This window comes from Polyodon spathula, chromosome 3, assembly GCF_017654505.1.
Source record: "Polyodon spathula isolate WHYD16114869_AA chromosome 3, ASM1765450v1, whole genome shotgun sequence".
In the NCBI taxonomy this organism is placed as follows: Eukaryota; Metazoa; Chordata; class Actinopteri; order Acipenseriformes; family Polyodontidae; genus Polyodon; species Polyodon spathula.
Window position 1 is genome coordinate 26,781,992 of NC_054536.1, and position 27,042 is coordinate 26,809,033.

Below are 27,042 nucleotides of genomic sequence, written 5' to 3' on the forward strand. Positions count from 1 at the left end.
ATTAAAATAACTGGCTTTCAGAAATTCTTAAATAGTTGAAGAGGCTTAGAGAAATATTTTCTAGTTAACTAGTTTCTTACAGGGCTGAGGGAAGTGAGTTTTATGCATGAGTTACAAGCGACCAAAAATACTATAGTGTTATTATACAGTGGGTTTTATAATCAGTACCAGGGGCTGTGGTACCCTTCAAATATATAATTATTTTCATCTACAGATACAAAAAAAAAATAATAATCATAATAATAATAATAATAATAATAATAATAATAATAATAATAATAATAAACTTCATTTTGTATAGCGCCCTTAAAAGCAGTCATCTCAGAGCGCTTCACAATTAATAGTACTATAATAAATAAACAGATTATGCATAAAAGAAACACAAGGAGATAAAAATCATAGAAAATGCCTTTCTAAAAAAGTAAGTCTCTAAATTAACTTTAAAAACACTCAAAGAAGCTGAGTCCCTGATCTCTAGTGGAATAGAGTTCCACAGCAGTCTGAGATCAGCAGAGCGGAGGTTGCGAGTGGGATTGTAAAAAGATGAAAGCTCTGACAGATAAGTCACAGCTAGCCCATGAAGAGCCTTATATGTCAGCAATAAAATTTTAAAATTAATTCTAAACCTAAGAGGCAGCCAGTGCAAGGCCTCCAAGTCAGTAGTGATGTGATTGAACAAATTGAATTTTAGTGTGGATGCTATTAGACACCCCAGCAAGCAGGGCGTTACAGTAATCGATCCTGGAGAAAACAAAAGCATGAACCAGTTTTTCAGCTGCAGGTAGAGAAAGCATGGGATGCAGTCTGGCAATATTTCTAAGGTGAAAAAAAGAAACCTTGACAGCACATGCGATTCAAAAGTTAACCCAGGATTGAAAATCACACCCAAATTTTTGATCTTAGATCTGAACTCAAGCATGGTTCTATCAACAGACAGATTTAAAGTACTGGTTTTACTTAGCTGGCAGGGAGTACCTAACAGCATTACCTCAGTCTTGTCACAGTTGAGGTGTAAAAAATGTTGCGACATCCATTTTTTTTATATCAGAGGTACAGGCAGATAAGGCAGAGACAGCAACATTGACATCAGGTTTAGAATTAATATAAATTTGAGTATCGTCTGCGTAAAAATGATAGTGTATGCCAGGAGACCTTAAAATGTGGCCGAGGGGAAATACATAAATACTAAACAACAAGGGGCCGAGAACAGAGCCTTGCAGGACACAAGAAATTACTGTCCCAACCTCAGAACTAAACCTACCCAGGGAGATAAATTGTTGATGGCCTGTTAGATATGATCTAAACCAGTTAAGGGCAGTGCCAGAGAGACCAAATAAACTCTCTAATTTATCAAGTAGGATCTCATGATTTACAATGTCAAATGCCGCACTAAGATTCAAGAGGATTAAAATTGAAAAAGCACCTGAGTCAGCAGCCATTGACAAATCATTAGTGACTTTGACCAGGGCAGTCTCAGTGCTATGAAAATGCCGGAAGCCAGACTGAAAGGGTTAAAAAAGATTGTTAGCAATAAGATGCCAGTTTAATTGCCTAGTGACAGCTCGTTCTAGAAACTTAGCTAGAAAGGGCAAATTTGAAATGGGGTGAAAATTATTAAGATTATCCCAGGCCATATGAGGTTTTTTTAGGCACAGGCATTACTGCAGCAGTTTTAAAAGCAACCAGAACCATACCAGAACTCAGGGATCCATTTATAATAATTAAGACCAAGGGGCAGAGCAGATCAAAACAGGACTGAAAAAGAACAGAGGGGATAGGATCCAACAGACAACAGGTGGCTTTCATACGAAGGGCCAGGTCTGTAAGAGAATTAAGAGTGAGAGGTGTAAATCATACACATATATACATACACATGCCTTGGCAGCATACCTATGCATGCAAATTCTCATATTCACATGAACATAAGCATACTTGTATACTTGCACATTTAATATAAAAGCCTATAAAATAAGCTGTTTGTTTATAATATCCAAGAAATATTTAGATTTTCTAGAATTTAACAAAGCAAGGGATTTAATATATTCTGATAACTCATTTTTAAAGATGACAAAAGAGGGATTCATAAAAATAAATTTACATTTGTGAATGAAATATTTTTCTAGTAACAAGATTAAGCTGACAGAGTCTCAGGCCTTAGTGTTCTATTTTTTATTAAAATAACACACCACATCAGTACCTGATAGTTTAGATAAATGTTTAATTTTTAAAGTCAATAATAATAATCATTCCAAGAAAGTTTTGTAAAAGGGCACTCAAAAAATCTGTGAGTTGTTGTTTCTATGTTACAAAGTGCATGAATAGTCAAGAAACTGAACCTGTGATTCAGCAGTAGCCCTGATGGGTAAATTGCATTCATCATTTTAAAGTGTGTTTCTTTTACTTTAGGATATATTGGGCAGGAGTGATAGAAAGTGACAGCTTTTTCCCCCCAAAAAAATAATAATAATAATAATAATAATAATAATAATAATAATAATAATAATAATAATAAAATCAAGCCCTTAAAAGCAGTCACGTCAAAGCGCTTCACAATTACTAGTACAGAAATAAATAAACAGATTATACATAAAAAGCACAAGGAAATATAACAGTCATAAAAACACCTTTCTAAAAAAGTAAGTCTTTAAATTAACTTTAAAAACACTCAAAGAAGCAGAGTCCCTGATATCTAGTGGAATAGAGTTCCATAATTTGGGGGCATAGCAACAAATCACAGGTTCAACATCTCGGCACACTGAAGGTTGCCACATTGTACATAATTCTTTCGTTAAATGATTTCTTATCCATTTATTATTGCATTTGGAGTTTGTGAAATCAATACCATTTATTTTTAAACAGGGGCTTTTAGGGGAAATATCATAACAATTTAAAATGTAGGCGTGAATATGGAATGGAGTTAACCACTTTGTTTTATTGAGAAGGTGTACTGTTTTTATGTGTAATAACTAGTTCTTCATATTTAAAGAGTAATTACCATCAAAAACATCTTTCAGATTCAAACCACTCCTTATAGAATATTATATATATATAACAGTTATACTTATATTATTCCAAATAATTGTGTGGTGTAAAGTTATGTGAAAATATTAGTTTCCAAAACATCAATGCTTCTTTGTGAAAATTGGACAATTTAATGGGAATTTTAGACCGCATAATTCAAGAAACTTGACAGGTTATACACAGCATTTACAAAACTACTTACAGTAGAACGTCAAGAAAATCTGAATTCCACAAAGCAGCAGTAATAGTTGACAATGATTTTGTATCTGTGATGCAACAAACTAAAACACCTGTACACCATTAGTTGAATTCAGCTTATAAAGAAAGAGGGGAAAAAACAGGCAGAAAATATTTTTAGGATTTGCTTGTTATAGTTGTATTCTTAGTATGATACTTAAATGTACTAGCAAATGTGTTCCAAACTACACTGAGAAAAGTATTTTCTTAATTCTTTCAGGTCCTATGTCGGACCAGGTTCGACATTACAATTTTCCCTTTCCATTTCGATGTTTGATCCTGTCTGACATCAAAAATACGTAAAGCACAGGTCTCTAGTCGTTTTTTCTCTGGAAAAAGCCGAGAGAACGTTTCAATGGCCGAGTGAGGCCGATAGGAGCCGAATGAAGCCAAAAAAATAAAAAGGACTTATCTGATAGCCCCATGCACCACAGAGATAACACAGACATAAACAAAGGAGATTATAATTAAACAATTTCCCTGCCAAGCTAAATTGTTAATTATGATATTATTTAATTATCACCCGCATCTGGTAATTATTGTAAATTTGTGCCAGGTGCAGGGTTTGAAAAGGGTGCAGCCAGTTTGTTTGGCGCTGCTGTGTGTGAAAAAGCCTGCTTGATATTGTACTCAAGCGTATAGAAAGAAAAAGGTACCCTGCCCCTGGCACTAGTTTACAATAATTACCAGGTGCGGGTGATAATTAAACAATATCATAATTAACAATTTAGTTTGGCAGGGAGATTTTAACCCTCTCCATGCCACACACACATTTTCCCTGCACAGGGCTAGTTGCACTGCCACACATCCTCCCCCATGCCTTTTTAAGACACCGGCCATACCAAGGCCACCCCCTTGAAGTCTGGCACCCACAGGAAGGGACCGCGATTCGGGGACCCAAACGGCTTGCCAGGGGCGACTGACGCATAGGTAACCTGGAGGGTGTAGCAACAGGTAGAGGTGTGAGCTTCGGGATCGACGCAGAGATATCTGGGACTCCAGGGGGAAAGCAGCAGTGGCGTCATATGACCGCGCCGTGACGCAGCTCGGGCACTTCCGGATTCCGGACCGGACAACTCCAGTTCCTGCACAGACAACCCCGGTTCTGGTGTAGGCTCTGGCCTCTGGCTCCGGTGCAGGTTCAGCTGCAAGCCGTTCTGGTTCCAGCGCAGGCACGGGAGATTCCTCTTCTGGCGTCTGCACTCTGTTGTGGTGCAGGCCACATCACCTTCTGCAGCTGCAGCTCCAGCTCGGACACAGGGAACTCCAGTTCCCATGTGGGCAACCTCTGCTCTTGCCTCCACCACTGGTTGCTCTCTCGCTGCCTGCAGGTCGCTTCCCGCGTCCCAGCCGTGGACTTTTCCACAGTCCTGATTAGCTCTGCAAAGTTCACTTTGTCTTCTGGGTCAGTTGGGGCACTCGTTACTGCTGCCACCAGATGTAAGCCGAGCTTCATTCACTCGGGTTTGTTGCCCCTTTAAAAACCACTGACCCGACACGGGAACTTGCAGTTTTAGTGTGGATGCGCACTTATTTACAAAAACAAAATAAACACCTAGCTCCTTTTTGAGCACTAACTAAACATAACCAGGAACCTAACTAACAGACAGGACAGCTAAGCTGTTTACCTGTTAAAACAAAATCAACCAAAACAAAAACACAGTTTTCTAAACAAAACACACAAAAAGACTATACACAGTACTTTTGTCTTTCAATAAGCTTGAGCACACTATCAAGCTGGCTTCATCACACACAGCAGCCCAGAACAAACTGGCTGCACTATTTTTAAACCCTGCAACTGGCACTAATTTACAGTAATTACCAGGTGCTGGTGATAATTAAACAATAACATAATTAACTATTTAGTTTGGCAGGGAGATTTTAACTCCCTCCCTGCCACAAACACACATTTTCCCTGCACAGGGCTAGTGTCCCTGTCACAATAGGTATAACTGCAGTGTACAAAAATGAATTCAATTGATTGTTATTATTTTTTTATTTTTTTTATTTTGGTTGTATGTAAAAGGTTTAAATGATTGCAAAAATAATTTATTTTAGCCCTCAGATGTGTTTGTGCATTAGCCATGTGACAGTAAGGCCAGGCACCTGAAAGGGATGGGTCTGCTTTCACAGTGGCATGATTATGTTCACCACGAAACTGTTCATTGAATTGGTTTCCAGAGAATACTAATGGAACCCAATGTTAGGAACAATACCTTTTAGCTGCCTCTGTTTCTTTAGGTTAAGAGATATGAAGAATATATTATTATTATTATTATTATTATTATTATTATATATTATTATTATTATTATTATTATTATTATTACGTCCTTGTAACTGAAATGCCTCAATCAAAGAAGTTAGAAAACTTCCATTTAAAATTCAAAGTCATATGCTAGTGAGGAAAATCTGGTTTTAACAATCTTGTGAAATTATGAAACTCTTTTCGTTAAACCCAATACTGGAACTGGTACTGTATTTATGAAAATTAAAAGCTCTTCCCACCACTTTCCACAATCAAACAGATGTGTACCTTTTTTATTAAATAAAAATTAATTGTCATGAGTTTGAATAAGGACTTTTGTATCTTAATATGTTTTCAAAGAAAACTGAAATGCCTTTCTGTATTGCTGCTGAATTAATTTATTTCACCCTTATCTATAATATTATATAAAGTTTACCTTTCTGCAATATGAAACCAAAGACATGATTTTTTTACTTAATTTGAACTGGCAAGACCAAGAAGCTTTACAGAATCATTCCATTTTAACAGCTCTTTGTTGTGCGGTTTTGGCTATGCATAGGAGTTGTTCTTTCAACATGAATAAGTATTACTTCAACAGCTCAGTTGCCATCTAGCCAATTGTGCTTGGTCTTACAAAATGTAATTTTGTTTTTTTAAGAGTAATACAAACTTAATTTAGTTAATTACTTGGCTTAATAATATGTTAACCAATTTGTGTATGGTTTATCTACAGTTAATTAGTCCTAATAAGTCAACATAGATGCAAAATCTGTTAAATTTTTTTTAGACAACAGTGCTTTTGAAACTCTATTAATGTATTTACTAATGATGTACAATGAACAAACAATGGAACACATTTGTTAACATAATCAGTAAACTTGTTTACAATTGTAGCAAATGATTTCCACAATAACGCTTATCTTTCTCAATGTTTAACAGTATTCAGTTCAATGTACAGAAGAATGATATTGCTTAAATTAAAAACCTGGCGGAAACCTACATAATATCAAGAAACTTTGAAGCCTAAAGGTATATTCCCTAATTGTTTTTAGCAGAATTTTTATCTGAAATGAAAAAAACTAATTACAATTTGAAAATAAAAACATAACTTAAAACTGCTTAAAAGGTGCTAAATTAAATATCTGAGTTGTTTATATCTGCGCTTTTGCTTTTTTGAAAAAATCTTGCTAATAACTATTTGGAGTAAGGAGCTCAAAGTGGTTTACTACTGCATGCAATTAACCACTTTTTTTCATTAAATAAATCCATGTTAGTTTTATAAAAATAAAAAAAAAGAAAGAAAGAAAATACTTTTAAAGACCTGGTTAAGAATTTCAGCAAAATACTGTAGCAGGGCCTTTTTGACCAACTTCAGCTAGGGGGTCCCAGGAATATACTGTACAGTAGGAAAGGTTGGAAAACAAACATTTTAAAGACAGGTGTTATATAATGTGAATAAAGCACACTAGACCATATAAACAGAATACAAACTCCCTTTCTCGACTTGGTTTAGTCTTCCAGGTTTCATGTGTGGCCATCTTTCTTTTGAGCACAGTGACACAAGAGAACGAAGACACCAGGAAAGTGGAAAAAAAACCTCCCAGTAACAGTGTGTGATAGACTTGAAAGGAACCAAGAAAGCTTCTCGATTTATGTTCTTTGTTTTGGTATTGAAGCCACTTGCCACTCTGGGTTTCACATTGTCATCTGTCCTCCTTAATCCCCCAAACTGAGTCCAGGTTTTACTTTCCCCACACAGAGAAATCAGTCATTTATTTGGTGAGAAAACAAATTATCTCAGTGTGGCTACAAGCTGAGCTAACACCAGAAACATTTCCTATCACCCAAGCTCCATATATGATGGGCATCTTTCCTGGTCACTGTATTTAGTTTCAGTCTAGCGGTATGAATCAGTCTGATGCAGAGAATGCCACCATCAGCTTGGCATGAAGAAAACTGTGTTGAAAGCTAGGTATGTGGGCCCAAAATTGACTATTTCCAAATTAAACATTTGTCGTAAATGTCTATTATTGTATTTAGTACTCGTAAAAATCCAACTTTACCTGGAAGTCCTGAGTACTTTCAATCAATACTGTACATACTTTAATGTTAACTTATGGGCTATTGATTAACTACAGCCTTAGATATTAACTGGAATGTTACTTTGAATAATAACTTAATTTACAATCACTTAACATGTAGACATGGGCTTTCCTTATTTTCCACCTGATTTATTTCTATTTTTTTTACAACCATTTAGTCCTGCCTTAATACTATTAATATTATTATACTGAGAAGTTGCTACTTTTAATTAGCTTCTGTGTTCACTTGTACTAGGCTGTTATAGTTTTTATAGTTTTCTGTAAATCTTCCTTTCTCGGTCTCTTGTGCTCTCCTTTTCCAAGTCAACAGACACGCTCCCGAAAAATTTAAAAAACAAAAGAAAATTGACAAATATATTTTATAAACTTCCTTAATGTAAATAAAGAAACGATAATATTGTATTCTTTATTGATCACCGTGCTACAGCAATATAAAGCATCACGACTCCACACACACACACAGAGAATATTACATTATATAGGTTGACAGTTAGGAAAATTGGTAGGTTAGGTTCAGGAGGGCATATGTGCGTTTTTAAAAACTTTTTTTTTTATTATTTTATTGGAAAACTGGACTTATTGGTCACGTGTTTCTGGCAATTCCTAGGAAGGTTACAATTAGCTGTCCAACTACTGCTTACAGTACATGCATACATTGCCTATAAAGAAGAAGAATTTACACACATACTGTTTACTGTCCTACAGTTATATAAAATAAAATCATAAATGTATGGCATCTGCAAGATTTCTTCTTTTTTTAATATTTCAAATATAAAGTTGTTGTGTAAAAATAATGTATTGATTGGAAATTTTCTATGAGTGGTTTCAAGTGTGGTCCTATTACTTGCTCTACAAAAAGTGAAAACAAAATTATGAAACCACTAAGGGACTTGACTTATGAGAGGTAAGAAATTTGACAATGATTTTTGAGAAAAGAAATTAAAACAACAGCACACTTTTTGGGAGCATGAAAGCTATTTAAAGGTGCATGTGTAAGGGCAATGCACCAACAAGCCCCTAAATGAAATGGCTAAGTTGTTTATTTGTGGTTTGGTAAAATAAAACTTGATAATGGCAATCTTCCCCATACAGCACTTGTTGTTTGAGCTGCTAAAAGTACATCTACTATGAAATCCTATGAACAGGAATGGATTCAAAATACACAGGCACAGATTAACCATGACTGCAGGGTGTAACTACTGTATCTAATATTATTAATCCTACTTTTTTGTTTTGATCTGCTACCTAATGATTAACATACGCAGTCAGGTTTGATCAATTCCCACAAGCTATAGTCCGAACATGTGTAAACTTTTAGTTCATGATGTCCATATGGGCTTGCAGTTGATTTATTCAATATTTCCTATGGAGGTGGAATTCTTAACATAACAAAAGTGGTCTCTGAATGCAAACAAGCAGTCTGTCGTCTCCAATAGGCAGTTTTGCAGTGAGGCAAGGAATGGGATTCCAGCATATTTGTTTGTGTAGAAGTGAGAAACTATCATGATGTCACCACGAGAGCACTAGCCTGTTCTCATCCAAGTCAAACAGATGAGCTCACAAGCAATCATCCTGCCTTCCCAGTACCTCCACCAGTGTCTGCTTGCAAACCGTCCTCTTCCAGGCTTTTTCTGTTACAGTGAAACCAAGCAATGGCATATTTATTGGCCATTGTTGGAGGCAGATGTTCTCATTGTGTTTGTGAAACACACACTCCGGGTTTTCCCATTGCAGAAAACAACACTGCACGAAGGCTACTTTTGGAACTTCCGTCATCCCAGTACAGTACTTCCTGAAGGGTAGTGTATATAACACATACATGTGTTGAGAGATGTACAGTAGTCTTGCATAACCTTTTTGTATTCAGTGCAAACAAGTGAATTGTTTTTTTTTTTTTTACTGGCTCTAATTTTACAATCTTTCTTTAGTTCAAATCTAATGACAGAAAGATTGAGTAAATTATACTGAGAGAGGGTAATGCTCCCAAATTTAGCTGGTTAAATTTGGTTTAATTAAGTTTTCTTTTCCATCTATTGTACTTGTTCTAAAAACTGAATACTTCATGAATTTTCACAGGGTGTTGTGATTATTTCATTTGTAAACAACACATTCGGCTACCCTTATTCCACTCATACAGATCAATGTTGAATTATGTCATTGTGATAGACAGAAAGGATCAATGTTGTAAATCTCCCTCCCGACCAGAAAGGGCGCTGTATAAGGTTGGTAGTATGCTTTCCCACAGACGGGTGGACTCAACAGTGGGTGGAAACAGGAAATCTGCCATCTTGGTCGGGGCATGTAGCTGTCAATACACGAAACGACTCAAATGCGATCCAAGCAGCAATTGGTTACACTGTGATGCCGACTTGACTGCAGGGAGGAGTTGGGTAGTAAAAGGGGATGCAGCTACGCAAGTACGCCGCTTTACACTGAGTGGATGATTAGGCAGCCGGAGCCTGCATTTGTTGTTTTGTCGGTAACACTTTGTATTAAGGTGCTGCTTATTAATGTTTTAAAAACATATAATATATGCTTGATAGCTATGTCATAGAGTGGTAATAAAGCATTATAGATGGTTTATAACCATGTAATAGCCATCAAATGAATTACATTTAAACATTCCAAAGTACAATAGGTGGCTAAAAACTGTCCCGTTTATAAAAACACAATTCCATCTATGACTGTTGCAAGGTTATAAAGCACCTACAATGCTTTATTAATACTCTATAAAATAGTTATTAAGCACCCATTATATATTTATACAACATTTATAAAGCATTAATAAGCAGCAACTTAATATACAGTTTTACCGTTTTGTCTTTGCAAAGGAGTAAAACAGAGACCAGAGCTGCAGCCACAGAGCCATCTCACTGCACAGCACAGGGCAACTGTGCACCACCAGCACTTCACAGACACCAAGAGCACAGTTTCATGCACAGAGGACTTATGGTTACGGAGTGTCTGGATTTGTTTTGTTTATTTTGTTTGGGACTACAACACGTCGTGTTATGCTTCCCCTATAATTGGTATAGGGGCGATCTGCTTTATTTTTGAGAAGTTTTTCTTTTGTTATTTTAATTAAATAAATGCAGATTTTTTGGGGGAGTAAATGTGTTAGAGTAGGATTTAAAAAGGACACAGTCGCACTGAATGTAATACTGGAGAAGCAATAGTGGCGACATCAGGAGTGGATGGCAGCGATGATGGACCAGATGCACTTGATGTTCTTGGTAGCCAATCCGAGGAGGGAACCGGCAGCTGAACCAGCAGTGCCCCTTCCCAAGGTGAGGGTAGTGAAGATGTCACTGGAGGATGATCCAAAGGCCTATTTAACAGACTTTGAGAGACAAGCTATGGCAGCACAATGGCCACGGGACTGGTGGGCTAATCAGGTGCGTCCCAATCTCATCTGGGAGGCCCAGGCAGCCTACCAGGCCCTGACACACGGTGGATTATGACGTTGTGAAGCGGGTCGTTCTCCAGCGGATCGATGTTACCGAGGAAACACATCGCCACCGGTTCCGGGAATACCGGAGACCCGCAGGAGTACGGCCCTGCGTGGTGGCGCAATACCTGTTATTGCTGTGGTGCAGAGGCTATGTGTATTGCTCAGATCCGCCCCTTTATTTTGGCTTCTCTCAGCTCCTAATGGTCTCACTTAACTATAGAAAGGTTTTCTTTCCATTTTCCAGTGAAAAAACAACTAGAGACCTGTGCATGATGTCTTTTTGATGATGTCAGACAGGGTCCGACATCGGACTGGAAAGGGAAAATTGTAATGTCGGACGCAAGCTCTTAGTGGAAAGGTTTAATGATGCTTTTTTTTTACTTGCCCGGTAGGACTAATGTTATTACACATGCTATTATTACTCCAGCAGACAACAAGGTTTGAGAGACACCATACCAGATCCCAGAGAGCCGTAGGAGTCCTGTACGCAAGGAGATGGAGGATATGCTCGGGCTTGGAGTTACTGATCCTTCCCAGAGCGAGTGGTGCAGTCTTATCGTGATGGTGGGCGAGAAGGATGGCGTCACTCAGTTCTGTGTGGATTTTAGAAAGGTTAATGCCATCTCCAAGTTCGATGCATATCCAATGCCCCAAGTGGATGAGCTCCTCGACCGACGAGTAAGGCGCAGTTAATCTCGACCTTGGATCTGACGAAGGGATATTGGTAGATTCCACTCACTCAGAGCTCAAGAGAGAAAATTGCTTTCTCTAACCCAGGTGGCTTGTTCCATTTCCGGTCGATGCCCTTCGGGTTGCATGGAGCTCCCGCCACCTTTTAGAGACTGATGGACCAGGTCTTAGCTCCCCATCATCAGTATGCAGCAACGTACATTGATGATGTAGTGATTTTTAGCTCCACTTGGAAGGAGCATATTATTAGACTTTCAGCCATCCTACAGTCTCTAAGGGAGGCAGGGCTAAAAGCCAAGCTGGGCAAGTGTGCATTTGGAAAGCAAGAGACCCTATATCTTGGCCCTCATTTCCACCTCTCCGGGAAGACAATGCAGCGCCTATTGTCTATAATCCAGCAAGAAAAAGATCATGGTTGGGGATATGAGTTGGAGGTGTTGATGTTTAACATTTGGTTGGCAACTGCAACATCTTATAGAGTTGTGTCAGCTGCATTTGGTATTCCCAGGTCGACTGTACTCCATGCAATCCACAGGGTTGCACATCATCTTAGAAAAATAATATCTGTAATAAATTGATTTTTCAAGCCCTGAAGACCTGGAGACCATTGGAAACGGGTTTGCTCAACTTGCACAGTGTCCTGCGTTTTAAATGGCAGTGGGCAGTATTGGTGGCTGTCATATTCACATAAAAGCACCATCGCCAGATATAGCACAATGCTACTTTAACAGAAAGTTGTTTTATTCTGTTTAGCTCCACGGAATATGTGGCCACAGGAGATCATTCATGGACATCTTTGTTGGTTACCCTGGGTCAGTCCATGATTTGAAACGTCTACTAAACAGTCCTGTCTTTACAAAGCCCCTTTACCCACCAGATGGCAATTTTATATTAGCTGATGGTGGCTATCCCTGCCTAAAGCAACCAATCTGTGTCATGACACCATATAAGGAGCTGGTCCAAAATAAAGTTCAGACCATATAAGGAGCTGGTCCAAAATAAAGTTCAGACCAGGTACAATCATCAACATTCAAAGGCTCATACAATCATTGAACTGGCCTTTGGTATGATGAAAACTCACTGGAGAAGTATTTTTTTCAAGTCACTGGAGGTCACACTTTTGTACCAGAGGTTATCACGACTTGTGCAATTTTACATAACATTTGCATTTTTGCAGGCTATGTTATTGAAGGAGAGGCCATAGACTTCAGTGAGGATTCTAATAAAAAAAAAAAAAAAAATACAAAAATATATATGGAAATATTTGTTTTGTTTATATTACATTTTTTGATTATAAGAATGTATCACTCCTCTCCTCTGCTGCCCTCTCTCGCCTTTCTTCCTTTTCTGCCTCCACTTTAAAAAAATCTAATATATTGTAACTCTCTTCTACTCTCATTCTCATTTTCTTAGGGGTTGGACTGGACAGGGGTGCAATGGAGGTTGATGGTGACTCATCCACAGCGGATGAAGCGATCAGGAATGGAGGACTAATTGATGCTCTTGCCCCAATCGTTTCATCCATTGTGGAGTACCACTGCCTAGAGGCTGCAGTGGCTTCACCACCACCTGTCCCAGATCCAGTTGGTGGATTTCTCAATTCCTGTAATCACAAAAAAAAAAAAAAAAATCACATCTTGAAACTCTGAATGCTATGAAAATAGTCAAATACTATAACTTTGCATTGAAATACTTTTGCCATTACACTCGATTAGCTGATCTCGAGTAGCTGCAGAGTTTATTTCAGACAAACATCAAATTAATTTATTACGTTGAATGTAAGCACACTAACACAGCGAGATTGTTGAGAAATGTTACTGTGAATTGTTTAAAAACAAAATTGTAAACTCGAATTGAAGCAAAAGAACGTTGCAATGCAGAAAAAAGGATTGCTGTATAATTTTCTTTTAAGGCTGCAACATCGGCATTGTTGTTTCTATAGACAGGCAGGAAGCGCATTTATTGATACAGATGGATAACTTGTCCCACCATTTTCTCTTTGAGTGCCGAGTTATCTGGCGTTTACTGTATTTCATTTTAAAAATGTTTTTTTTTTTTTTTTGTTTAATTCGAGCAAATGAAGACTTATGAACACCTACTTGGCTAGAACAAAAAAACTGAACTGGTAATTCATTTCGTTCGGGGCCGAACCGGTTCGTATCCCTGGATATTTACATACCTTTTGTTTTTGGTTTGTTTGTTTACTGTTTCCCCCGAGGAGCGATTGACTCAGAGTACTGATTTTATGCAAACGTCTTTGTCTAGCCTTTTTTATATATTTTTAATACTTATGTTTCATCAAAAATGTGTAAAAAAAAAAAAAAAATACAGAAGCTGCTATAAAGTTGTTATTATGATAATGCTGCTACTAGCATGCATTTCATTATGACAGCATGGTTCTGGTTACAGGTCATTAAAAACTAACAGGATGCAGATTACCAAAAATCTACTGTAAATTAGTCTGTTGAAATTTCTCTAAATTTCAACTTACTTATTTTTGAATGATTTTTCTTTTTTTTTTTTGTCGTGGATCTCTTGTGCTTACCCTCTCCCTCCCTTCTAAGAAATATATTCAAATTATTAAAAAAGGGCTGTGAAAAAAACAACATCTTCTTTAAAAATCCATTTTAAACTAAATATGTGGTAGGAAACAGGGTTAGGGTGTTCTCCTTTAAATAACTATGTTAAACTATAAGCACGTGTCTCCATCTAGTGGGCATCCTTAAAATGTGTTCTTATTCCATCTAGAGCAGGGATGTCCAATCCTGGCCCAGGAGGGCCGGTGTCCCTCTTGGTTTTTGTTCCAACTGTGTCCTAAATTACTGTTCTATTTAGTGGCCCTCCAGAACCAGGATTGGACACCCTGATCTAGAGGAACTCTATAGAAATCAACTGTTTTGTTTGTACAATACGCCAAGAAATCATACATGTTAGGCACATCATAGGTGTTTAATCATTAACTGTGACACACTTAAAGATCAAAAAAGTACCGTACTGCAAGCACCAAGCCTTTTCTTATTTAAAAGCACCATGTTATGAAACTTTGAAGCCTGCAAATTGACATCTAAATGTTTTTTTTTTTAGAATTGTATTTGGGATTAGGTAGAAGATACACTTGATAGACTGGATTCTGAACTCTATTTTTTCTGTGGCTGTATATTTACTAAACATTTAACTGGAAATGTCCTGTTTTATGACGATCTTGTATGGACTTTTTTTTTACAAAAGATTTAATCATTTACATTATCTTGATACATTGTAAACCATTGTAACTGAATACTGTATGTGCAAATACATGTGAAAAATAAATGTAAATCTGAAAACTAAATGAGAAAAACGATATGGTAGTATGCTGATGTTTACACAAACGGCTGGTTTCACAAACCCTGATTTGCACTACTCTTGGAGTACCTTTTGCTACTTTAGGTACTGCAAAATAGTCCAAGATTAGTGCTAATCTGGATCTATGAAACCATCTGTAAATGTTTAAACGTTTTATTTATTGAACATAGATTTACAGCCTTAACATCACTAAATCAATTTTGTGCAGTTTATGCTGGATGTGGCATGGGGTCATTTACAAGCAGTTCAAGGCTTTAAACGCAGCGAGAGCAAGGTTTGTACTGCTCTTTCTCCCCCTAAGATATAGGCTGGAGCTGGTCTAATGCATGCTCACAGGGGAATACAGGGAAGGTGACATTGTCACTGTCTGTGTGGGAATGGCAAACTAGCATGTTTAAGGAGCATAAAAATTAATCACAATAAACTAAAACTTACCCATCTCAGTGCCCACCTTGATATAGCTCCTTGCTCTTCCCTGTAGGCCCAGAAGATTTGGTCAGTTGTGTAGTTGCTAGACTTTCCCTATATCACAGAAACCCCTGTAAGGAAAATGAAACACTTTTTCAAACCAGTAACTCTGTGCTCTAGAAGTCAAGAATGTCCTATTAGCTAAATAAATGCTGGCTAGGTTGTAGGATTGCATTTATTAGATTTTTTTAATATTATTATTATTTTATTATTTAAGAATTTGGTATACTTGGTATATATTTTAATATATTTAAAATACCTTAATACCACCTCCCTAACATTAAAAAAAAAAAAAAAAAAAAGATTTTCCAAAGTCCTAATATCATAGTATTTTGATTGTATTTAGTCATGTCAAATACTGTGGTCAATAATCAATCTCCTTGAGGGAAAACACCAGCAGGATTAACATAGGTTTAAAGGTTGGTTGTATATATATATTTATTGTGAATTAAATCAAACATTTGACAGCTGATTGATTGGCCTGTGAGTTCTTAAAGAGAAAGTAGGGCGTTCCCATTGTTAACATCCTGACATCTTTTTACATATATAACGTTAAAGTCTTGTTTCAAAGTTCTTTTCAAAGGGGGTGGACACTATCCAACCAAGCTATTTCAGTTTTTATTTTTAATTAGTTTTCTACAAATTTCTTGAATATTTTTTCACTTGAAAAAAAATGTAATGCATTTTAATTCCAGGCTATAAGGCAACAAAAGGTGAAAATTTTGAAAGGGGGTGTAGACTTTCTATGGGATATATATATATATATATATATATATATATATATATATATATATATATATATATATATATATATATATATATATATATATACACACACACACACATACATATTATTGTCCACTAGAACATAAGTAATTGTTACATCATAATGTTTTGGGTTTTTTTTTTGTTTTGTTAGTACAATAGGCTTTTTTATACAGTGCCTCTCTTACACCGGGTTATGTTATTCGATAAAATTGTTACATTTATATATTGGCATCCTATGATCACAAAATACACTACAATGATTTCTATCGTTACAGAAACGGAGAAACAAACGCTGCGTGATTGGTGGTCCCCTTCAGACCAGAGTGATTGACTTGAATACCCACTAGAATTTTCTCAGAGCATTAGGTGATTAGGGCATTTGCCAAGAACTCCCACCTTTCGCTTCCAGAGCCCGCCACCTCTCCGAAGTCAACCCACCCTGACCGTAACCCTAACCCAAACCCAACCTTAAGCAACCCCAGCCCTAAAACCTAACCCTAACAATTATGAATCATCCGATGCTCTTAAAACGGTTTCTAGTGGTTAGCTCCTTTGTGCTGCGAGAGACTGCGTCTTTAAACGTAACAAACAGGTTTCCATGGTTTGTAGTAACTACTGTCGGAGGCCTGTAGTTTCATTGGAAATCCGGCAGACGGCGAAGTATAAAGACATTGTGGGAACTAAAAGCCAACACCGAATCAGGCAGGAGCTGCCATCCCGTACAGGAACTTTACAGGCACAACTCGTTTTTTTTTATTTTTTTTTATACTGCTTCCCAGATTTGAGGTATGAAAACATGGCGGTAAAAACGAGACTGCAAGCCTACAGAGAACACACCAAGCCGCAGGACAGCGTCGCAGACCATGCTAGAAGTCCAGTCGCAGCCCGCAAAAGCAGCAGACTCTCATCAAAAAGAGGAGTCAGGGACAGCAAACAACCTTCCAGCATCAACAGCTTGATACAAAATAGCACATTTGCTGCGAGCATCAAGAGCAAACTGGGCCTGAGTCCGTATGTTGTCATTAAAATAGGAATCACTCTGATTATAGGTATACATAACAGTAGATTGCAGTTGTGCTGTTCATGGCTATCATTTCTGTTACTGTTAGACTCTGATTTGTACGTGTCACAGAAAACAAAGTATAGTAGAATGACATTTTCTTCATCGTTGTTTGAAACATTAGTTCCACGTCATTTGGATCTTAAAAACCATAGCGAGAAAGTGGAAATTAATTAGGATTACGATCTCATTGTATCAGCACTTTAATTTGTATCTTTTCGGAGAATTGTGTACCTGTGTCCACCAGTACGTCATGTTTAAAAGAAGAAAAAAAAAAGGTTATACCTTCGCGTCAATTAATATGAAAAATTACAGCAGTACTTTTGCTGAAGAGTTCTATTCTTGAAATAAAACTTTCTAAAGTCAGGGAAGTTGGACTTGTGTGTAAACACGTAGCCAAAACACAGTAGTTTGAATTGTAATGTTTTCTAGAGTTGATTTACAGTGTGCCTTCGTGAATTTGTATCATTAACAATAAACACCATACCCATTCACTAATTCACTAGCCTCAAAATACATCTATCTAGCTTGCTGACACATTTTATAATGCCAGTGTATACAAGCTACACATTACTTTTGTAATTGTTAATTTTGTAATTTTAAACTTTACTTTTTTTTCTTTCAGCTGCTGTAGTTGGAATTTTACATTGGTGAGTATTAACGTTTGCTTGTACAGTAGTTTCAGGCTGAATTTCTTCCTGTCCTGTGTGTGTGTTTGTGTGTGTGTTTGATCTGTATCTGGAGAACTGCTAATCCAAGTGTGATGAAATTTAAGGGTATTATTCAGTATGAGTTATGAGGGTATTCAAATCTAAGGCAATATATAGGTGCTTGTATATACCATATGCACCATAGATCACTTACTTTATCTCTTCGTCTATGCTCTGGATGCAAGTTATGGCAGTCTACCTTTTTAGGGGGATAGACCTTGATGGATTGTACTTCATTTAACCTGTTTTCTAAACTTTTCTCTTTTTTTTTATCAGGTACCATATTTCTAATCTTTTTGAAAATGACAGGCACTTTTCTCACCTTTCAACCCTGGAAAAGGAAATGGCTTTTCGTACAGAAATGGTAAGCAATTAAGTAGTGCCCCACTTTTTTTTCGCAAGGTACTGCACAAATTTGAAAATTGGCATAATTGACAACTATTTTAGTGTATTTGTACAGGGGTGAAAGAGCCAGGACTCAAATTTCAATAACTTCTTTTTGAACCGCTTGCCTTAGAATGATGAAACTTTGGCATTTGGTACATAAAGGAGTAAACAAACTGTATGCAGCTAAATAGCTAAATAGAGTTTCTGGTAATTGTTACCTTTGGCGCTACAGAGGCATGCCAGAAGGAGCTGGCAATAGACAGACTTTTCTCCTGGTTTAATTAAATGTAATTTTAGTTAAAGCTATGTTTAGGAAAACAACAAATCCCCCTTTAAATAAACATTTTGTGTAGAAAGAGTTCATTATGAAGTAAAAACCTACCAAGAAAGGACCATCCCAGCTCTGTTTCAAGTTGCTCTTTATTACATTCGGATGTATAGAAAGATTTTTGCTTGGCTTGGATGTTTTTTTACCACATCAAATCTATTGGTTTCAGTAGTGATACAGAGTACAAGGTATTTGATCACAAATATTTTCATTGTCAAAAAACAATTGCAGAGTTCAAGTTAGCAATAACATTTGACAAGTAACTTGAACTCTGCAACTGTTTAAGAGCTGAAAACAAGTAAAAAGGTCTAATTAAGCTGATTATTAGTTCAATTAAGGGTCTATTTAAGTAATTGAGAGCTCGGTTGGAATGAAAACCAGCAGCCACAGGGAGTCCCCAGGACTGGGTTTCAGAAGCCCTGGTGTAAAGTATTGATTGGGTGGTTTTGTTGGATAATTGACCAATTGTGTCCGTTTATTATTGTGCTGTCCAATAGATGTGAACTGAGCTTTCATTTTGATGTTTCGCGGGCATCTACTGGTCCCATTAGAGTCCCGCTAGAGCTGGAAACGGATTGGCTGATGATACTGAATATCATTAAAAATCTATGGCTGGGAAGCACAGGCTGTCAGTCATTCCATATATACAGTACAAAAGGAAGAGGAAACACTAGGTTTGTCCTTGCATTTTGTTGCTTGCCTATTATTGGGTGACCAGATTCTAACCAAGGTTCAATGCAGTAATGCTTTATTAGGTGAGCTACTGGTGACACCTGATAACCTTTATGACACAGTAGCCATGTTCCTTGAACTTGTATTTACATGGTCATTTGGCTAGAAGTTAGCAAACCTAGAAGAACTATTACAATTATGTACCATATCTTATAATACTATTTTCATTTATAAAGCATCTTTCATGAACATGCATGCCAGGGCAGTTTGCAGGCTGACAAATTAACACAGTTCTGTACACATTTGTTTGGTTAGCAGTGGGCGGTGGTGAAATGTACTGCAATTTTAGCATCCCCAGCACTTTTTCACCTTGCAATATTTGATTATTTCTACATTCTGCAAGTGTGTTTTTTTTTTAGTTTTTTTTTTAAATATAATTATTTCTGTTTGACTGATTTGTGTGATACATTTTGTTGCTGTGTTTCTGCTTAAGGCATATTGAAGTCTGTCTGTGTTTTCTTAGGAGGTGTTCCTATACTCAGACTACTGTAATACAAATATATATATATATATATATATATATATATATATAGAGAGAGAGAGAGAGAGAGAGAGAGAGAGAGAGAGAGAGAGAGAGAGAGAGAGAGAGAGAGAGAGTTCTCTTTTAATGTGGGGCATGGATGTTGCTGACTTACCTTAAATTATGCTACTTTATTTTTTTTCAGGGGCTTTACTATTCATATTTCAAGACAATTATTGAAGCTCCCTCATTTTTCAATGGATTACATATGGTGATGAATGACAGGTTAACAGAGTACCCTCTTGTTATTAACACTCTGAAGAGGTTCAATCTGTACCCTGAGGTAAGTTATTTTTGCAGTAGCTTGTATCTCAAGTTGTTTGATATTCTGTGTGGTGCCATGTGGATCATGGTGTAGGCTGTGTTTTTTTCGTGGTTATCACGGATTTCACGATTTCTATGAAATGTACCCATTGCTGTGTAACAGAAATTGAATTAACAGTGTAAATATACATTTTTATCACTTAAAAATAAATACAACAAACTGCCTTATTGAAGGACTACCTGTTACACTGCATTTAGGAACCTGGCAGCCAGTTTAGTTTGTTTCTGGTAAATGATATATTACACCAGCTACATCAAAGGTTTTACATTTTTCTGCTACAGAGCTCTGTCTAGTACAAGAAGGAGCCATTTCACCTATCTGTTGTTATTTTTACATTTTGTTTTTGTTTTGTTTGATAATTCTTAAAGTCTTTTAAAATGGACATAAAAATCTAAATATTCTACAATTTAGCATTTAGGCTACTGTTTTTCAGTTAAGCACTTACATATTTAGGAACATTTGTTTTATAATAACAAGAGAAAATGATCATTTTTTTTAATGTGACAGCACTGTTTTTTTCTGCTTTAATAAATATGTTTAGACCGGCGAAATAAGCACATTTTTACCATGAAAAAAAAAAAAAACTACAGCTCTAGTCATTGCTATAGTGTAGAGCAAGTGGATCCACCCAAATAGAAAGATTAAAGCCTCACATGACTAATTAGACTTTCAACTAAATTCACAGCTGCTGCAGAAATGCTAAGAGACCGTATATCCGAGCAACAAAACTAAGAACCAAGTAAAACATTGTGGACAGTGTATGTGCAGGTGTGGGGAATATTGGGTGGCAGAGAGGGGGTTAAAATCCTCCTTGCAAAAACATGTGGGAATGTGGCTGCAATAAATAATTAAATGATTAATCAAGCTCCAGCCACAGGTGTATTTAAAGGGTGATCCTTTAGAGGAGGAACAGCTGCCGGCTCTTGTGCCGAAGAAAGGGAGGGGAGCTGGTACCATCTCCAGCGCCAAAAAGGGAGAGCACCTCGGACATCTACCTCAGTTCTCTCGAGGCAAGGGGTTTGTGCCTCATCTGCAGGGAGTAGTTGGTGCACTTTGTGCTAAACCACCACCAAGATGAGGGGTGCCCAGCGCCACAGCCACTGCTGGGATACCCTGCGCTGCTGCCAGCGTTGACACTACTGGTGTGCCCCGCACTGATGTCAGCATTGCCTCAAGAGTTCTGCAGACACTGTAAAAACAACTCTGTGAATCTTGAGCCTAGAGCCCTGCAGTATAACATTTTTGGCTGGCCAGTAACTCTTAGCTTTCCATTAATTCATCAGTGAGGTACTATTTGCACTGTATTCTGTTGTGTGTAATCTTTTTCATTTGCATACAATGCTAGGCCTTTTTGGTTTTGTAAAATTATTGCACATCTACGTGGTAGATCCAGTAAATACTTTTATTTTTAAATTCTTGTTAGGTTGTGTTATTGGAGACTTTTCCAAATGAAGTTAGCTAAAGAGAACATCCAGTTTTTCAGTAGTTCTGCCTGCCTGTTGCCTATGCCCCTTGCAAACACATTGTTTGAGTTCAACCGAGTTGCTTTCTATTGGCATTTATCTCATGTCTGTATTTATTTGAAACACATGTGAAAGATAAAGAGGAAAGCCTCCTCTGCCAGCTTTCTTTGTTCTCTCTTCCTACAGGTGGTCCTAGCCATCTGGTACAGGATTTACACTGCAATAATGGGATTCTTAGGTATTGCAACCAAAATGTGCTGGGCTGTCAACAGGGGAGACGGATTAAAACCGATTGAAAGCTGTGAAGGCAAGTTAACATGCTGCAGTTTGTCTTCAGTTTTAGGTTAGGCTTTTGGGCTTCTAACCAATAAAACATGTGAAAGTCAATTTAATTAACTGCTAACCAATATTTTCTTTCCTTTTATTAACTTGCATTATTACTATTTTTTAAATTTTTTAAATTCCCATTGATAGAGCACCGCTTGGGTTTAATTTTTTTGTTAAAGTTTTTTTTTTATTACTCACAACACTGTCATGCTTGACCTAATTTAATAGGTATGTTACTTGTTGTACATTTAAATGGACCAACCAAGTTCAATCGTCATATGCATTCAAAAAATACCAACATCACAAAGTTTAACTTTCCAGCAGTAAATCTTTACGTAATATGCAGTAAAATGACTTGACTGAAGACCGGAGAGGTGAGTCGCTCCTTACTCTTGTTCAGATATTTTCTGTTATAATGTTTTGCCAGTAATGCTAATATGAATAAGGACAAGGGCGCTATATCAAGCATATGCTGTAGGTCACACAGTTTGATTGCATTTACAGCAGTCTTTTAGTGAATTTCAACATGAATTCATTGAATTCCAGGAAGTATGTATACTGTTGTCTTTGCACTACCTGTATCTTCCAAACTGAAGCATAAAATAAAATCAATAATATAAAAAGTAATATTTAAGAAAAATGGTGATGTCCCCAAATGGACCAATGAATGTTTCCAAAAATGTTCTATTTTCAATGCATCACATGGTCTCTACAATGCATAACACAATGCAGAAGGCGTACTTAAATAAAGCTAACTCTGCAAACTCATTCCTTTTTCTTTTTCTCATTCCTGATTAGCCCTATTCTGTCTCAATATAGTATCATTTTAACAAGCGTAATACTGAAAAGTGGCGCTAAGTATGTCAAAATAGACAAACTGTAAAATTAGCTGTTACCTTATACATAATACCCTGGTATTATCCCCAGAAGGAAAGGTGCTTAGCTTTTTTTAGCATCTCTGCTATAAATCCGATGTAATTGTATATTGACATTATGATTTCTGCTAGCTTTCCTTTTATTCCTTAGGTTTGGGAGACCCAGCTTACTTTTATGTCACATTTGTGTTCATATTAAATGGGCTGATGCTGAGTTTATTTTTTATCTACGGGACATATTTAAGGTAAGAAAATGCTGGTGTTTTTTTTGTGTTTTTTCTTTTTTTTTTCTTGACATGGGCATCCAGATTGAGTGGAAGATGTGAGTACAGTATACATATGCCTTCTGTTTTTTGGTTTTTATTAATTTCATTTTTCTGTGGTTATTTTGAGCTACTTTCTAGTTTTACATAAATATTTTTTTGAGGCTTTCACTGTTTATATACTGTATGCAATTATTGTTTTCGGTTAATTTCCAAAATGCTTGGGTGTTTTTTTTTTTTTTCTGTCACAATAGTAGTAACAGGACAGTACTTGCACACTTAGCTGTACCTTCTTTAGCTTTAAATCCCACAAACAACCCCTTCTGTTGTAATTGCAATCTCGTTTTAAATCTCAGAAGTGTAGTCTCCAATAGAAATGTAGGAATGTGCTGCCACTCAGTAGTTGGGGCGGGTTTAAAGTATTCAGAACAAATCAATGATAGATAGGGTCAGGAAAGAGGGACATTGCCCAACTGCACAGAAAGGTAGTTTTTTAATGTGAAAGTGGTGGTCACCATTTCCAGTGTTTCATTTTCTTAACTTTTTCATTTTCTTTTTCATTTTCTTTGGGGGTGTGTGAGGCGTGTGAGTACAAATGGATTTTCCAGACAGTGATTTACGTGTAACTGCACAGAAAGGTTTTTTTAATGTGAAAGTGGTGGTCACCATTTCCAGTGTTTCAATTAAAATTTTATTTAATATTAGTCACGTTTTTTAATTACACTGTGGTGGTCCACCAGTTTCCAGTGTTTCATTTCTTAAACTTTTTCATTTCTTTTTTCATTTTCTTTGGGGGTGTGTGAGGCGTTTGTGAGTAAAAATGATTTTCACAGACAGTGAGTTTACGTGTAACAATAAAATTATTTACTTAACGAGACAAGTTAAATGAGGAAAAAATGGATTTTCGAGAAAAAAAAGAAAAAAATAATAAAAAAGGATGTGAGGGAGGGAGTGCGGGAGTAATCAAAAACAAAGGAACGGGAGCCTCTTAGTCCTCTTCGCGTTCTGCTTTAATCCAAAAAAATAAAACAAAAGGAATAAAAACAGAAAAGAACCAGTTAGTAAAGCCCCCGTTCGTGACACAGTCCACAACAACCAAGTCCTCCTCCAGCCTGTTTCTCCCCGCCTCTATTCCTTAGGACCAACCCCGAACACAGTAGCACGTTCCCTTTAGTATGCAAACCCCGCCCCGGTAGTCAGTGGATCACCAATCCCAAACTGACAGGTATCCTTAATTTCACTTGACTCCAGTGGCTGGAATTTACATACTCGTACTTCCGCCCCTCACCAAGGTGCCGCCCCTCAAAAAGATGACTTTTGTCATGGTCACAAGACCTTGGTAAGGGAAATCCCGAGTTGGTTTGATGCCTTCTACTGTTGGGAGGCTGAATTGCAGACCGAAACCCCTTTGACTCATCACATATCCCACCCCTCAGAGTGGAGCCGAAGGAACACTCGGAAACCTCTAACCCCTCCTTTTCCCCTCCCTCCCGGGAAAAAAAATCAGCGTTTTGATGTAACTTACCTGCACGATGCCTTATTTGAAAGGCGAAGGGTTGGAGCGCCAGGTACCACCGCGTAATCCTAGCGTTTGAATCCTTCATTGTGTCTAACCACTTTAAAGGGGCATGATCTGTGATGAGTACAAAGGGTCGTCCCAGAAGATAGTATTTTAAGGACTCCACCGCCCATTTTACTGCCAGGCATTCTTTCTCTACCACAGAGTACCTTTGTTCTCTCGGCAGTAACTTCCGACTAATATATAATATCGGGTGTTCTATACCATTTTTTTCCTGGGACAGAACCGCCCCCAGACCAGTGTGTGATGCATCGGTCTGAAGGATGAACTCTCGGCTGAAATCCGGGCTTACTAATGCTGGGGCCTGACTCAAATTAGTTTTAATAGATTCAAAGGCTGTCTGACACTCTGCACTCCACTTAATTTTATTTGGAGCGTTCTTTTTAGTGAGATCAGTGAGAGGGGCGGCTATAGTGGAAAAGTGTGGAATAAAGCGGCGGTAATAACCAGCCAACCCTAACAATGATCTCACCTGGGTTTTTGTGGTAGGTACCGGTGAATCCAACAAAGCCTGGACTTTTGAAACCAACGGTTTCACTCTACCCTTACCCATTATGAAACCTAAATATTTTGTTTCTTCTTTTCCAATAGCGCACTTTGCCATGTTCGCTGTGAGCCCCGCCTTCCTCAGAGACTGTAGGACGGCTTTTAATCTACTCAAATGTTCTTTCCAGGAAGAACTGTATATGACTACATCATCGATATATGCAGCTGCATACTCTCGATGAGGTTGTAATACCCTGTCCATCAGTCTCTGGAAAGTTGCGGGAGCTCCATGAAGTCCGAACGGCATAGTACAAAATTGAAAAAGACCATCTGGGGTTGAGAATGCCGTTTTCTCACGAGAGGCTTTTGCTAATGGAATTTGCCAGTATCCTTTCGTCAGATCCAAAGTTGAAATAAACCGAGCTCGCCCCAGCCTGTCTAAGAGTTCATCTACCCGAGGCATGGGATATGCATCAAACTTAGAGATAGCATTCACCCTCCTAAAGTCTATACATAACCGTAGTGACCCATCTGGTTTGTCTATTGGTACAATTGGGCTACACCACTCACTTCGGGAAGGTTCAATTATCCCAAGTTTCAACATACACTCCACCTCCCTCCGGACAGAATCTCTCCGACTTTCTGGAATGCGATACGGTCTCTGTCTAACTCTCAGACCTGGCGGAGTGATAATAGCATGTTCAATCAAATGCGTTCTTCCGGGCACGTTAGAAAACACATCACCAAACATTTTGATTAAATTGCTTACCTCTTTGCGTTGATCAGGAGTTAATTGTTCCCCCATCGGAACCCCAGCTGCTGATACTGGCTCAATTGAGGGTCCATAGTCCTCTCCCTCCTGTTCGGGAGATATAAAATGGACCTCCCGTTCTTTCCACGGTTTGAGGAGATTAACATGATAAATTTGATTTTCCTTCCGACGCCCAGGCTGTCGAATCTCATAATTAACTTTTCCAATTGCTCGAATGACCTCAAAGGGACCCTGCCATTTAGCAAACAACTTAGATTCCGATGAGGGCAACAATAACAACACTTTGTCTCCAGGTCGAAAGTTCCTAATTCTTGCATTTTTATTGTAGCTTTGCTGCTGCTTCTGCTGTGCCACTTTGAGATTGTCATGTGCCAATCGACCGACTAATTCTAAGCGATCGCGTAGCTGTAATACATATTTCACTATATTTTTAGAGTCTTTTGACTGTTCTTCCCAGCCTTCTCTTATGAGATCCAAGATACCCCGCGGCTGCCGACCGTACAAGAGCTCAAACGGAGAGAACCCCGTTGAGGATTGTGGTACCTCACGAACTGCAAAGAGCAAGTAGGGAAGCAGTTTAGCCCAATTACGTTTCTCCTGATCTACAAAGCGGCGCAACATACTTTTTAAAGTCTGATTAAATCGTTCAACAAGCCCATCCGTTTGAGGATGAAAAACTGAGGTTCTAATTGAACGGATTTTCAATAATTTGTATAATTGCTGAATACAGCCAGACATAAAATTAGTGCCCTGATCAGTGAGAATTTCTTTCGGGATTCCCACCCTAGAAAATATTTTAACCAATTCATTTGCTACTACTTCTGCACTCATAGAGCGTAAGGGAACAGCTTCTGGATATCGTGTTGCGTAGTCCACTACTACCAAAATAT

The 27,042-nt window shown here is 37.7% G+C and overlaps 1 protein-coding gene across 1 annotated transcript in view; it reads left to right on the forward strand.

Moving 5' to 3' along the window:
- The first annotated feature begins 16,983 nt into the window (after positions 1 to 16,983).
- Positions 16,984 to 27,042, forward strand: part of LOC121312925 (probable C-mannosyltransferase DPY19L1) — a 32,206-nt gene continuing 22,147 nt past the window's right edge. The window contains exons 1-6 of the mRNA XM_041244850.1: positions 16,984 to 17,374; positions 18,011 to 18,035; positions 18,372 to 18,459; positions 20,208 to 20,345; positions 22,037 to 22,157; positions 23,204 to 23,297. Coding sequence (XP_041100784.1) covers positions 17,122 to 17,374; positions 18,011 to 18,035; positions 18,372 to 18,459; positions 20,208 to 20,345; positions 22,037 to 22,157; positions 23,204 to 23,297 — 719 coding nt within the window. The 5' untranslated portion in view covers positions 16,984 to 17,121. The remainder of the gene's footprint in view (positions 17,375 to 18,010; positions 18,036 to 18,371; positions 18,460 to 20,207; positions 20,346 to 22,036; positions 22,158 to 23,203; positions 23,298 to 27,042) is intronic.